Source organism: Giraffa tippelskirchi, chromosome 9, assembly GCF_054371585.1.
Source record: "Giraffa tippelskirchi isolate mGirTip1 chromosome 9, T2T-mGirTip1v1.2.pri, whole genome shotgun sequence".
NCBI classification, from domain to species: Eukaryota; Metazoa; Chordata; class Mammalia; order Artiodactyla; family Giraffidae; genus Giraffa; species Giraffa tippelskirchi.
This window is the reverse complement of record NC_137283.1, coordinates 50,453,022-50,468,100: the sequence shown is the minus strand read 5'-3', so window position 1 is coordinate 50,468,100 and position 15,079 is coordinate 50,453,022. Positions and strand designations below refer to the sequence as shown.

Here is a 15,079-nt window from a genome sequence, read left to right as displayed (position 1 = left end):
AAGATAGGCCTGTCATCTCTTCAGCTGAGCTTTTTTGGGAAATCAGGTCACCCAGTTCATGCACATACAGCTTGTTCTTTTGTCTTCTGTTTACTTTCTATATGAAAAATAAATGCTCAACAGTTTAACACAGCAAGTTGAATACACATTTTATCCTCCATTCCTTCCTGTAATACCATTAAAATGATAGTAAGAGGGAGAAGGGGGCTCCCTGGGTGGCTCAGTGGGAAAGAATCCACCTGCCAGTGCAGGAGACACCCAGTTAGATCTCTGGATCAGGAAGATTGCCTGGAGGAGGAAATGGCAGCCCACTCTAGTATTCTTGCCTGGGAAATCACATGGACAGATGAGCCTGATGGGCTACAGTCCATGCTGCTGCTGCTGCTACTACTGCTGCTAAGTCGCTTCAGTCGTGTCCAACTCTGTGCGACCCCATAGACGGCAGTCCACCAGGCTCCGCCGTCCCTAGGATTCTCCAGGCAAGAATACTGGAGTAAGTTGCCATTTCCTTCTCCAGTGCATGAAAGGGAAAAGTGAAAGTGAAGTTGCTCAGTCGTGTCCGACTCTTAGCAACCCCGTGGACTGTAGCCTACAGGCTCCTCCGTCCATGGGATTTTCCAGGCAAGAGTACTGGAGTGGGGTGCCAGTGCCTTCTCCGACAGTCCATGGAGTTGCAAAAAGTCAGACACAACTCAGCACACAGAAGAGGGAGAAGAAAGATCAGCAAATGAGAGGTCATGGGAATGTGGAAGCCAAGAAGCAAGTGTGATGAACTTAGTGGACCTGAGGAACTGAAAGTTCCTGCTGGAGGTCCGGGGAGAGAAACTAACAAGAAAGAGGGTTTGTAATGCGGAACCCTGGATTAGCTCCAGAACTGGAGAAACCAGATACTGAAAACAGGAAGATTAGTTGAAAGTCTGTGTGAAAAACAGGTGCCTGCAGCCCCTCCCCTACTCTCGCAGGAGACAGAAATTTTAGTCTGAGATATTGAGTCAGAGGCACACTGAGCGCAGAAGATGGGAAGGAGTATGGAGCAAAACTGAAAATAGGGGCTTTAAGACAAAGTTATAAACAGTGCTTAGTAGAACAATTCCCCTCTCTCACAGTTTTCAGAATATTTGCAGGCAGGTGCTCCCATGCAAAAGACTGAAAGATCTTTCTCTGATAAATATAGTTCCAGAGAAGAAGTCCTAAAGATATTGCCTACTTTGAGGGACCCTCAAAAAAAATGGCAGATTCTTCTTGCCTGATTACATTCATGTGAAGTGCGCAAGTTCATGAGCTTAGCCCTCATAAACAGAGCTTTCCAGCAGCTTCTAAAAGTCTGAGCAGATAGCCAGGTGTTATGAGACACTTAGAGGACATAAAAAGACAGAGTCCAAAACAGAAGAGAAAAGAACTCAGAGGAAACAATAAAAACAGGGAGAAGGAGAAAGAAAGATTTTAATTATAATATCTTGAGTGAGATTAGAGAAAATATTGCATTCATAAAAGATGAACTAGATTCTTAAAAAATAAAGGAACCTCCAGAAAATAAGACTTCTTGGAAGTTAAAAGTATGATAGCGAGTATGAAAAACACCACACAGAAATATTGAAAGGTAGAGTTAAGTAGATTCCCAGAAGATAGACCAAATGAAAGAGATGAAAAATTAGGGAGAAGAGATAAATTATAGAGGATCATTCCAAGAGGTCTGATACCTAACTAATGGAAATATGAGATGAAATAAACAGTAGAGAGGAGGAAATTATCAAAGAAATGGTATGAAAAGATGTTCTTAGAACTGAAATAATGTCTATAGAATGATGCTGCACAGTAAATAAAAGAAAATCAACTCCAAGTTGCAGCCTTATGAGGTTTCAGATCTCTGAGGAAAAAGAGAAAGTCCCAAAAGCCTCTAGAGAAAACACATACTTAGGGTTAGTATTCAAAATGGCATTAACTTTCTTGAAAGTAACAAACTAGAAGACAGTGGAACGATACTTTTGAAATTCTAAAAGAGGGGAATTCCCTGGAAGTCTAGTGGTTAGGATTCCTCACTTTCACTATAAAGGGCACAGTGAATCCTGTGGTAGATCCCTGGTTGAGGAATTAAGATCCCAAGAGCACAACACTGCCCCTCCCCCCCAAAACAATTCTCAACACGGAGTTTTATAGCCAGCTAAAATACCAACCAAATTTAAGGGTAATGAAGACATTTTCATGCATTTTGTGCATATGCCCTTAGATGTTGTGATATAATAAGAAATATATATTTGGTCTTTATCCCCGATTCCTGGCACAGAGCTCCAAAAACCCTTGTAACTTCCTGAGTTGTAGGGCTGATAAGAGCATCTTCTGTTGTAATGCTTGCCTTTTGTTCCCAGTTCCCAACCCAAGAGCTTCTAAAACCCTTAGAATTTTCTAAATAATAGGGGTAAGAGGAGAAGTCAGCCATACCTGAGTTTATGCTAATGAGGTAACTCTTTGTGGGCCCCTCCATAGCTTCAGAATGGGGCTGGTTGCCAGAAGAACCAACCATGTGATTAGAGGTTTGGCACTTTAAGCACCACCTCACTGCCTCTAGAGAGGGGAGAGGGACTGGAGATGGTGTTAATCACCAGTGAGCAATGAGTTAATCAGTCATGCTTACTTAAAAATACCATTCTAGCAAATTATCAAACCTAAAGCGGGGGATTGTGGGGCACCCCACCACTCTTCTGACCTTATAGCTGATTGGTTAGAAGTACGAGTGTCCCAGACTTGCAGTTGGCCTCTGAAGCAGGAGCAGTCTGGTGGAACTGAGTCCTTAACCTGTTAGGGGTCCACTAACTGTAGATGGTGTCAGATTTGAATTCAATTGTAGGATACTTTGGCCACCTGATGCAAAGAACTGACTCATAGGAAAAGACCTTGATGCTGGGAAAGATTGAAGGCAGGAGGAGAAGGGGATGACAGAAGATGGGATGGTTGGATGGCATCACCGACTCAATGGACATGAGTTTGAGCAAACTCGAGGAGTTGGTGATTGACAGAGAAGCTGGCATGCTGCAGTCCATGGGGTTGTAAAGAGTCAGAAACGACTGAGTGACTGAACTGAACTGTAGGATACCAGTTGGTGTCGGAAAGTTGGAGAATTGGTTGGTGTGAGAACAGAGCGAACACATTTGGTGTCAGATATGCTGTGAGTTAAAAACAGTTCATAGTACAACCTTTTTAAAGACACTCTACTAGAAGACACTTTTCACCAGAAAAAGGCAGTTAATTTAAAAGAGGATTAAATGGGATCCAAGAAACAGGGATTCCAATACAGATTAGGGGAAAGGAATTCCCAGAAAGAGTTCTAGTGTAGATATATCACAAGAACAAACAGATAGAGTAGTTGATGGAACATATTAAAGGGAGTTCAATACTTTATTATTATCTTCAGGGAAAATAGGCTTTATACCAACAGAGAAATGCAATCATAGTATATATCTTGGCTTGGCTACAAATAGTATTCACATAGACCTAATGATGCAACTCTTAATGCTAATTTAACCAAAATTTGTCATAATTCTATAGAAAAATTGAGAGAGTAAGCGGAGTAGTAATGTGAAGAAAGCATCAGAACAAAATCCTAATTTTCCATCATAAGAATTAAATAGATAACATCATGGTTATATTTTGCTGCATAACAAATTACCCCAAAACTTAAAATATCAGATGTTTATTACCTCACAGTTTCTGTGGGTCACGAATTGAGAAGCCCTCATGGGGTTGCAGTCCAGGTGTCACCTTGGTCTGCCGTCGTCTGGACTTCTCCTTAGTGAAAGTCACTCAGTCGTGTCCATCTCTTTGCGACTCCATAGACTATACAGTCCATGGAATTCTCCAGGCCAGAATACTGGAGTGGGTAGCCATTCCCTTCTCCAGGAGATCTTTCCAACCCACGGATTGAACCCAGATCTCCTGCATTGCAGGCGGATTCTTTACCATCTGAGCCACCAGGGAAGCCCGGACCGCTCCTTAGGATATGTTGTTATCTGGCTTCCCTGAGAGTACATGATCCAGGAGACACAACCAGAAGAATTTCCAGTGTGTTCTATGATCCAGCCTCGAATATGACCTACCATCATCACTTCTGCTACATTCCATCAGTCATGCAGACCGACCCTGAGAAATTGTGGGTGGGGCCTGCACAAGGACATGGATGCCAGGAGACAGGGGTCAGTTAGGAGCTGTTCAAAGGCTGACTACCACAGCTAATAACCAAAAGTGAAAATTCAAGAAATAATTGTTGTTGTTTATTTGCTAAGTCATGTCCAACTCTTTTGCAACCCCATGGACTGTAGCCTGCCAGGCTCCTCTGTCTGTGGGACTTCCCAGGCAAGAATGCTGGAGTGAGTGGCCATTTCCCCCTTCCAGGGTATCGTTCCAACCCAGGGGTGGAACCCGCCTCTCCTGCATTGGCAGGTGATTCTTTACCACTGAGTCACCTGAGAAGCCTCAAGAAATAATATTATAGGTATATTACTTAGAAAGGTGGAGAGAAATACCACAAGAAAGAGTCTGCCTTTAGGAGCAGAAATCAGGGGACCAGAAACTTCTGGTTTTCATCACAAGCCTTGTAGAACAATTTTAAGAAATATTGTGTGTATTGGTGTGATTTTTTTTTTTTTATTATGAAAAACCCTCAAAGCATGCAGCCATATAATATCGCCAACACTGGTAGTAGAACAACACATGGATTATATGAGGAACATATAGAATCTGAATCTGATAAGGATCCTTTGGTACTTACGAGGTTGTGTGCCTGTTCTTGAAGCAGTTCACAGATAATAAACCTAAAATTCAGGGGACAGTGACACAGCCTGAGCTAGAATCCTTGAATCAATGTGACCCAAAGAGATGAGCATGAGGTAGTGAAATGGCTTTGGCATTTCACTAATGTGGGACTTGGATGAAAAAGGAAGAAAAAACCAGACTGTTTTGCTCTTTCTGAAGAGTAGAAAGTTCTTAAGTGGAAATGTTTGTGTCTTGGAGCTATAAATGGCAAAGCTTGTTAAAAGGAATATCCTTTTGGCAGACAGTGGGAAAGCACTCTGAAGAACTCCCCAGGATTAAGGATGTGTCCGTGAGGGTTTAGTACAGATTAGAGAGAGTCTGCCTCTGTCCCTGTGAGCCCTGTGAGCTGTGCAGAGCGCCAGCCAGTCCACAGCTCGAGTTCTTCCAGCTGCTGCCAGGGTCACGTTCCTAAGAGAACTCTGGGCTCCTTGTGGTCTACCACAGCTTGCTTGGCACCCCATAACATCTGTACCCATGATAGGTGCTCTGTCCTTGATCTCCACGTGCGCCCCCCGCCCCGACACTTTCCAAGCCTGGTCTTGTTTCTCCTCATGTCTTCCTGTCACTATGTGTTTACTCTTCTTGAGGAGCCTCCTGTTAGGTGCTTCAGGGCTCTTGGCTAGTTTGTCTCTTCCATCTGAAAACTGGGATCAGGAAAAAGTGTTCGGGAAGTCAGGTCTTTGATTTGCTAGGAGATGTTTGGAGGGGTGCAATGAAGACTGCTGTGTAAAGAAAAACTTGTAACTACTTTAATACCTCTTGAAAATGTGATATTTGCATTCTCCTACTATAACTGAATATGCTGAGTTTAAAATACTTCAGGGTCTCTGTGGATCGCCTCAGCCATCACGTACTGGGATGCCTTCAGTACCACTCCATTGGGCAGACAGTTGACCTGTGGAAGGAAGAGGGTGGGTTTTCACGTTTGCATTGCTCAATGTCTGTCTTTGTGTTTTACTTTGCCCACAGATCGGGGACCACAAATTCAGTGCTCACCGGATCGTCTTAGCAGCCTCTATCCCATATTTCCATGCTATGTTTACAAATGACATGATGGAGTGCAAGCAGGATGAGATTGTAATGCAAGGAATGGACCCAAGGTACGAAATTCGTCCATCAGGTTCCACAGCCTACTTTCAGCCTTGTGGTTGGTGCCCTTTGAGGGCCTTCCAGTGGGACCCAGTATCTAGCACACCTCCACACACGTAGTAGGTGCCCAGTAAACAAGCTAGAACCTCAGCCACTGGACTGAGACAGGGTTAAAATAAGGAGTTTGGATATGTTTTTCCTCTATTAGAGTAACATGTCTCATAGGAACTAGGGTTCAGTACAGAGTTGGTGGTGTATTGTTCTCTTCACTTTTCTCCCAGCCTTTTAAGCTGACAGAGTTGTCTTTCCAATAAGTGTCTTCATTCATTACCCTTTTCCTCAGTCAGGAACAGCATTATTCATTAGAGCTTCTTGTATTGATGGAGATGTTATGTTTGTTGTCTCCAAAATGGTAGCCCCTAGCACATGCAGCTGTTGAGCACTTGAAATGTGGCTGGTGGGACTGAGAGACTGAATTTTAAATATTATTTAATTTTAATAAACTTAAATTTAGGGGAATCCCCTGGTAGTCCAGTCGTTAGCACTCCATGCTTTCACTGCCAGGAGCCCAGGTTCGGTCCCTGGTTGGGGAACTAAGATATTGCAAGCCACACAGCATAGCCAAAAAATAAATAAAGTAAATCATAATAAATTTAGTTTTAAATAGCCACATGTGATTAAAATACTCTCCTGATCAGGAGAGTTTTTCCCTGAAGAGAATCTAGATGTAAGGACAACTTTAAATAAATGCATAAATGATGCACTTTCAGGGTTTCCAGTTCTGCTTCCTAACCCTAAATTCGTCTAGGGCAGAATTTCTCAGCCTCAGCGCTACTGACATTTGGGGACAATGATTCTTTGTTATGGAGGGCTTTCTGGGACACTGAAAGACATTTAGATGGGACATATCTCATAGTATGCCTTTTTTATTTTTCTCCCTGGAGAAGGGAAAGGCTACCCACTCCAGTATTCTCGCCTGGAGAACTCTATGGACTACAGTCCATGGGATCGCAAAGAGTCAGACACGACTGAGCGACTTTCATTTTCTTACTGCAAGTCTATGAATCGGGGCTGTTTGTTTATAATCTCGACTACATTCAGAGGCCCATGGTGCACCTACTCTGCCTGGCGTTGTGCTGAGGTCTGGGCACACAGCAGCAAAGAGGACACACAGGATGATTCTTGTTGGGGGAGAGACAAGAAACAAACCAATGACTCTAAAATATTAGCCAGTAACCTGTCCTTTGTCACCTAACTTCTTAATCTCCCAGCGGTGAAAACTCGAAGGAGGAGCTAGGAGACTGTGCAGTGTCCTCTGGATGGCTGAAGGTGACCTGCCCTAGTACATGGAGAGGATTTATATACCCACTGCAGGGGTGCAATCCTAGGCCAGCTACCTGTAAGGAAAGACACAGCAACGTGTCTATCTCCACGGGCAGTTGAACACTCTCTTCTCTGAGGTCTGCGTCTGATGGAGCTGTGCTAATCACCACGCACCATCCAAGTGCCTCATTTAACAGGTAGACGGAGCACCTGTGATCTGTGCTGCTGTAGGTACTGAGACACAGCGTTGAGGAAACAGCACCTCTTATTATGCCAGCTTTCTAGTAGCAGCGATCTGGCAGTAAACAAATGCGTGATACAGCTGGGAAGCGAAGAGAAAATGAGGTAAAGCAGAACAAAGGCTAGCGAATGATGGTGGGGGTCCATGCTATCTCAGGGTGATCAGGGAAGCCCTCTGTTGAGGTGACATTTGAGGTGAAGTGAGGGAGTAAGCCATCCAGTGGAAGAGCCCTCCAAACAGAGGGAGCCTCCAGTGCAAAGGCCCTGAGGTCAGAGTGTGTTCAGCATGTTGGAACAGAGTGAGGGGAAGAGTGAAAGGTGATGAAGTCAGAGGTGAAGAGGAGCCAGACCACATACAGCCCTACAGACAGAACTTGGATTTCATTCTTGGTGTGAATTAGAAGGTAGAAAAAACCTCATTCTGAAAATTTATCCAAAAGAAATAATCGGAAAACATTATTTGTAATAGCTATTAATGCTTACCAATAAAGAAATAAATTATAGCATATTTATGTGTTGGACTACTATTTAGCACTCATTAAAAATGTTAAACATGGGGAGTTTGCTGGTGATCCAGCAGTTAGGACCCGGTGCTCCCACTGCCATGGCCTGCGTTCAGTCCCTGATTGCGTAACTGAGACCCTGCAAGCCTCACGGTGCAGCCAAAAAAACCATGAAGACAGTGTAGAAACATCGGAAAGGGCTTCAAAATGATTATATCCATGCAACTTAACCATGCAGGCAAGTAGGAAATAAAAATGAACCTAGAAATGACTACAGTTGACTCATTCAGTAGTGAGATTCTGGGTTGTTACTTTCTCTTTGTAGAACTTTCTGTAATAAAAATATTTGGGCAGTAAAGACACCCTAAGAAGTAGAATTATAGCTATGGTGAAGTGATTATTCTTTTCAGGTAGATTCTCAAAGAACACAGGCTAATTGTATCTGAGAGTGGGGGCCCATCCATTCTCAGGTAACAGTGGCAGCTCCCTGAGGGCCCGGGTCTCCTGTGAGCCGAGCCCCATCTCTGAAGAGCACCTTTCCTCTTTGCTCTAGTGCCCTGGAAGCGCTGATCAACTTTGCCTACAACGGCCACCTCGCCATCGACCAGCACAACGTGCAGTCGTTGCTGATGGGGGCGAGTTTCCTGCAGCTGCAGAGCATCAAAGACGCCTGCTGCACGTTCCTCCGAGAACGGTGAGGTGATGTGGTAGGCGTGGCCCGTGGCGGCGAGCAGCCCATTTCATTTCCGGAATCCTCTGCCAATTTGCTGGGTCTTGGGGGTGTGGAAAGTCTTATGAAGGGAGTGAGCTGGGAAGATAACTCTGCAGAAATGACCTTTCTTGAAATCACTGTGAGGCAGTACCCAGTTCTTTGGGATGAACCTTTGAGGAGCAGAATTTATGGAGCCCTGCCTGCACTCGCCCTTGACCTGACGTGTACCTCCTCTCCTGGTCCTCTGTCTCCAGTCTGACCAGCCATCACCAGATTTGGTCAGCATTGCCTAACTGTTCCACCGCTGTCTCCGTCTTTGTGTAGATCCTTCCCCTGCTTGAATTTCTTAGCCTTCCTTTTTCCTTCTGCTCTGAAAGACCCCACCCAAACTTCACCTCCTGGAATTCTCTGTCCCCTTTAACCTTTAATCCCTTGGGAACAATCATCGTATGCTCTTTTAGGGTAAGGGCCATGCATTATACCCTTACCTATGTCCAGCACTTGGCCTTGACCTTTTGAGGACTTGAGCAGATAAAAAGGCTCTTCCTCCCCCTCAAGAGGCTGAGATCTTAGTCACAAAGTAAAAGCCGACTCTGAACACTGGAGGCTCAGGGCTGAGGGTTAGTGCTGGGCTACACACAGGCAGAGACAAACCAGAGCAGCACCCCACAGTGCTCCTCTGTCTGTGGTCTCTCCAGGGCCTGGCTCCAACTGAGCTCCCCTGATCACAGGGCCCCTGGCCTCAAGACCGGCATTCCTCTCACCTCACACCCGCCTCCTGAACCTCACGCCCTCTGAGAGCCCCCTCTCCTTCTCCCATTTCTGCTCCACAAGCCCAAATCTCTTAGCAGCTCTGTGGACCCCCACTGCTGTCCACGTTCTGCCCGTGCGGTGCTCAGGGGCATCAGTGAGCACTGCTGTCTGTGTGTGCAGCTGGTCTCAGCAACCATGGTAACAGTGCTAACATGCAGGGGCGCTCTTTGCTGGTTTCCTTGGGAGGTAGGTGGTCCTGTTTGGGTTTTGCAGCTGGAGACCATGTAGTGGGTGCAGCCTCAAAGCCTGGCTTGACCTGCCCTAAGATGCCTTCTGGGTCAGGCTGCGTGTGGCAGGCCGTGGGATACACACTGTCTGTCCTACTCATGTGTGAGCTTAAGGACACAGACTGGACTTGGTTCATCCCTGTATTCCCACAGAACATGGAGACTAAGGCCCTCTGGAAGGGACAAAAGTTGGCCATTCTTACTAGGGGACAAGAGCGCCACCTAGTGGCTTTTGAGGTCCTCACTGTCAGCCCTGGATCCAGGCTCTATTACAGTGTCTGAAGATTTTTAGACCAGTGCAGTTTTTACATGCACCAATAATGACATATCAGGAAAAGGTGCTTAAACACAAAGCCTGATGTTTTGAGTCCGTTCTTGGCATTTTTCTATTCAGCACTGGGAGCCCCCTTCTGAAGCCTAAACTCACACCTTATTCCTGTTTTTTATTCCCTGCCACAGGCCCCAGAGGCTTGGCTTCCTTTCTGTTTTCTTTTCAATGGCTGCCATCACTGCCCAAGTTTCTTGGGGGTGGTTCTCCCTGAGCCTGACTGCAGAGGGTGATGGGGTCTCCCAGCTGCCGCCTTGACGACAAGTACATGGGCCCTTCACTTTCAAGGTCTGATTACTAAAAACTTGAGGGAAGCCATCCTGAGCGGTAGTGGAAAGGCCAGGGCTCGACAGAGCACAGGGAAGGTGTGAAGCCATCAGAGTTCTTAGAGCAGTATTTCCTGAGGCCGCTCTGCCTGTGAGATGTGCAGTCTGCTGATATTTTTTTTCCCCATGAGGTTGGGGTTGATTTTTTTTCTCTTGGCCCCTTTTCCAGCCTTCAGATGAATGGACCTCCTTGTTTTTAGGTGAACATTAGAAGTGGGTATATTCCAAAATCTCCTCTCTGAACTGGATCAGAACATCAGATGCACCCGTGAACCAAGCCAGTAACTTACTCAATTCAAGCCGCCACTTCCTGCCTCCGATAAAGCATTGCATCTTATCCTGGTTGAGCAGTGTCAGCTGGGAAGGAGGCTGGGAAGTGGCTCTTGCCAGATGTGGGCCTCTGTCGGCCCTGTGGGTTACTGTCCCTCTTGTCTCCCTCCTTCTCCTGAGTGGCCCCCTCTCCTGCATGGCGGCTCTCCCGCCTCCTTCCCCACCAATTGGCTTTCAGACAGGCTCCCCATATCCCATCCTCTTAGATGTAAAAACACACTTTAGTGGAAGGTGTGTTTTACACTCAGTATCATGGCAAGCCAGTCAAAGACAGTCAAAGGTGAGATGCAGGAATCCTGACCAGAGGGAGAGGATGGACATGTGTCCCAGGCAGCAGTGTGGATCATCCTTTCCCGCATCTGTGGATTCTACCAGCTCCCCGTCCATGGCATTTGAACCCTCTTCTTGATGGCAGAGCAGTGGAGTTGAGTGAGCATGTGCTTATAGAGGCTGGAGTGGGGTAGGGGGTCTCTCTTCGTAACCAATCTGCCAGGTGGTATGAGGTGCTTTGAGCAGGTCTCATCCTGAGAAAGGCTAATGTTGTTTAACAGATGACTGAGCTGACTCTCTGACCCTGAGCCCTGTGCTCCTCCCTGGCCATGCTGCTTGCCTAGGGGTGCTCCATGCTTATGTTTCCTTGGCCTTTGAAAGTACACTTAGCTTTGCCAAGCAATGGACAGAGTCAGTTCAGGCTGGAACAAAACAACTACTAGGTAGAATTTAGTCTAGTCATAAACCAGGCTCCTGAGATGCTCTGCCTTTTCAGTCCCTGACAGGTCTGCTGCTAGGAGGCAGTGGTGAATGTTGGTTAGTAAGTAGAGTTTACTGTAACCCTTAAATCAATAGGGGTGGGAGAGGAGAGAAAGCATTCTCACGAGGAAAAGTCAACCTGGGCAGTTTTTAATGTAATATATACCATCTCCCACCACAAGACTGTCGGTCACAAACTCAAAATAAGGAAAGCCTTGTCCCTCAGGGTCTACTGGTACCATCAAGATTTTGGAACCACATTGAGCTCACTGGGAATTTTCTCAGATGCAATAATAGTAAAAAAAACAAGCGTACTAGAAATTAAACCAGCAGCTGATTTCATACCAGACACCATGCTGAGTACATTTCCTATGTTCCTGCCTAATCATGGCCGCAGCCCCAGGAGGTGGGTAGCTGTTGTCATCACCTTTTTCTAGGTGAGGTTACTACTGACACTTGAGGAGCCTAAGGAATTCCCCTCAAGTCGCCCAGGGTGGCAGGGCCAGAATTGACCCTGGGTTTCCCTGGCTCTGATGAGCACATGTCTGCCTTACGGCTTTGGGAACGTTCAGTCTCAGCATCCCTATTTGCTTGTAGAGAGACTGTGAACACATTTCTTTGCTTCTCTGAGCCTCAGTTTTCCACCTAAAAATGAGTGCAATTACTGTTATTTGGGGGTGTTGTTTAAAAGATCCTAGAGAGGGCCTTCCTTAGTGGTCCAGTGGCTAAGGCTCTGTGCTCCCAATGCAGGGGGCCCAGGTTCAATCCCTGGTTGGGGAACTAGATCCCACATGCCACAACTGAAAAAGAACCTCATGCTGCAACTAAGACCCGGCCCAGCCAAATAAAGAAATACTTTTTTTAAAAAGAGAGAGATCCTAGAGAATGTGTATGGAAGGCCTGGTGCCACATAAGTAATGCGAGTCACTGTTGTCTGAGCAGTCAGGGCCATAGAGCCTCTTTCTGTTTATAAAAAGAAAAAAAAAGAAAAAACATGAAAGGGTCCTGACGTTAGAGAAGTCATCTCTCCATGTGGTTTAAACTCTGATTCTACAACTTCAGGGCCTTCCTGATGACCAGAGGTGGACCTTCAACCGAGAATGTCAACGCCCGAAGGAAAGCACAGTTTCCCAGAATGTGCTCCGTTCTTATCTCCAGAAAGCTGCTTCTCAGGGCTTCCCATAGAGCTCCCTCCACCCCGGCGACACACGAGGCCCAAGAGGCAGGCATCTTTGAGGAGAATCTGCCTTAGTTTTATACCTTTGACAAGTGGAGTCCCAGAGAGGCTCGGCTGATGTCACCCAGGGAGTTTCCAACAAAGCTGAGGGCCAAGCTTGTGTGTTTTCCCCATTCTGTTGCTCCGCCCAGAACCAACTCGAGAATGACGCAAGATCACGTTCTTCCTTGTAACATCTTTCTCACCTTCTCTTACGCCAAAAGGCTTCACCCCAAAAACTGCCTGGGCGTGCGCCAGTTTGCCGAGACCATGATGTGTGCCCTGCTGTACGACGCGGCCAACAGCTTCATCCACCAGCACTTCGTGGAGGTGTCCGTGTCCGAGGAGTTCCTGGCCCTGCCCCTGGAGGACGTCCTCGAGCTGGTGTCTCGGGATGAGCTGAACGTGAAATCGGAGGAGCAGGTCTGTAGAGCAGAGCCCGCAGGCGACACGGGGGGCTGCTGTTCTTTCTCATCTTTGGAAAAAGTAAAACAGAACACACGGTGTAGATCACGGTGTGTGTGCCCCTGTCGCTTCTTATGGGTTTGCTTTATCATACCACGTGCTGCATGCTTCGTGAGAACTTTTTTCCCACACATTTTAGCGTCTAAATAATACTCAGCTGATTTTATCAACTGCGTGGTCCTCATTCTTCGATGTTTGGGTTAATTTCCAAAATTTACTATTAGAAATAATGTTTCCATGAACTGGAAATGAGCATATATAACTTCTTGAAAGAGTCTTACTCTAAAGGCGAGTAGAGATGGGGGCAGTGGCTAGGGGGATATGAAGTCAAGAGGGTCTTGATTGTTTTAAGATGAGTGAAATTACAGTACAATTGGACTGTTGATGGGAATTTTCCAGAAGAGGGAAGAATTGGAAATGTAGGAGAAAGGGGAGATTGTTGTGCTGGGGTCAATGAGAAGAGACAGAGTGTAGGGCACAGGGAGAGTGTCTGAGAGGAGCTTGGGCCCCTCACGTCCACGGCCACAGTGGAAAGGCGAGCCCGCACCCAGCACAGCGGGGCGGGCAGGGCTAAGAGATTCTGCTCACACTGTCTTCTGGTTCGTTCCTGTGTCCTCAACTGAGAGCGAGGGTGAGGGAGGAATGTTAGACGTCTGAGGAGAGATGAAAAGGTATGAGCTAGGCATCGAGGAAAGAGGGGAGAGTAAGTGAACGAAGCTTGGGACTTGGAGAGGGCTGGACAGGAAGCAGGGCCAGGTGAGGTCTGCAGTCACAAATTCAGCATAAGCTGGTCGGCCCTGTTGTGTGTTGTCTGCCAACTGTTTCTACTGCTACAGGGTAGAGAGTGGGTTGGATTTAAAGAGCTGGACTTCATCAGGGTACCCATTTTTTCCCCAGGTAAGTGTGACTAAGAGAACTAGGAGAATAACATGGGAATGATAACCCATGGAACCCATGTAGGTGAGAGAGAGCTAAGGAGGTAGGCTGGAGGGGGACCTGAGAGGGAGGTGTGGGGTGAGGGAGAGCTATGCCCTAGGCGAGGTAGAGTTGGTTGCTAAGCTGGAAGGATTGGAGGCAGTGGTCAGGTGCTTAGTACACTTAAAATGGTGGAAGGTACTGGCCAAGCGAGGTGTGGGTGATTATAGGGTCCTCTCAGGACAAAGACAACATCTTAAGAGTGGTCAGGAAAAGCTTAAATGAGAGGCTTCCCTGGTGGATCAGTGGCTAAGGCTTCACACCCCCAAGGCAGACGGCCCAGGTTTGATCCCTGATCAGGGAACAAAGTACCACATGCCACAACTAAGAGTTTACATGGTGCAACTAAGATCCCACGCAGCCTAATTAATTATAAAAGAAAAGCTTGAATGAAAGCGTATGGTTTTAGTAGCCAGAGAGGAGTGAAGGTCATCCTTTCTGTCGAACAAAAGTGTGGTGCAGGTTGTCTTAAGAGGACAGTGAGTCAGAGGGTGATGAGAGCTGGGCAGTGAAGGGCATCAGTCGCAGGGTGGGAGGGAGGTGTATTTGGACCCGGCACTCCAGACACCTGGAGCACCATGGCAGCAAGGCCTCTGCTCAGCTGGTCACAGGTCCTGGGGTATCATGAAGCTGTACCTTGGCCGAAGGAGCACCAGGCTCCATCAGACACGTGGTAGAGGTGTTAGTCCCAGCTCAGCTCCTTTCCTTAGTCTGAAGAGTCCTTCAGTGACCATTATTATATTAGTGACCATTAGAAAAGCAAAGCCTGAGCTCAGCAGCATGGACCCTGAGATTTAGAGGAATATGCCCCATCCCAGGAGCAAGGGGCCCTGTCTCGGGTTCATCCACTAGTTAATATGGCCCAGGGCAGCTCACATCTACTGTGATACATTCTTCAAGGGCCTTGGGGCTTCAGAGGGAGAGATCCTTGTGACTTGAGCCCCTGGGGAAGGCTCCTTGGAGAACCAGGTTCCGA

General features: G+C 46.7%; 1 protein-coding gene across 4 annotated transcripts in view; it reads left to right on the top strand.

Annotated features, from left to right (window-relative positions):
• The window catches only part of KLHL18 (kelch like family member 18), a 48,215-nt gene that overhangs the window by 19,052 nt on the left and 14,084 nt on the right, over positions 1-15,079 (top strand). For 2 of the 4 annotated variants that reach the window (XM_081525896.1, XM_081525895.1), the window contains exons 2-5: positions 5,776-5,906; positions 7,416-7,563; positions 8,515-8,655; positions 12,888-13,086. In XM_081525896.1, the coding sequence (XP_081382022.1) occupies positions 7,559-7,563; positions 8,515-8,655; positions 12,888-13,086 (345 nt within the window). In that variant the 5' untranslated portion in view covers positions 5,776-5,906; positions 7,416-7,558. The remainder of the gene's footprint in view (positions 1-5,775; positions 5,907-7,415; positions 7,564-8,514; positions 8,656-12,887; positions 13,087-15,079) is intronic. The other 2 variants (XM_081525894.1, XM_081525893.1) reach the window with 1 other exon arrangement.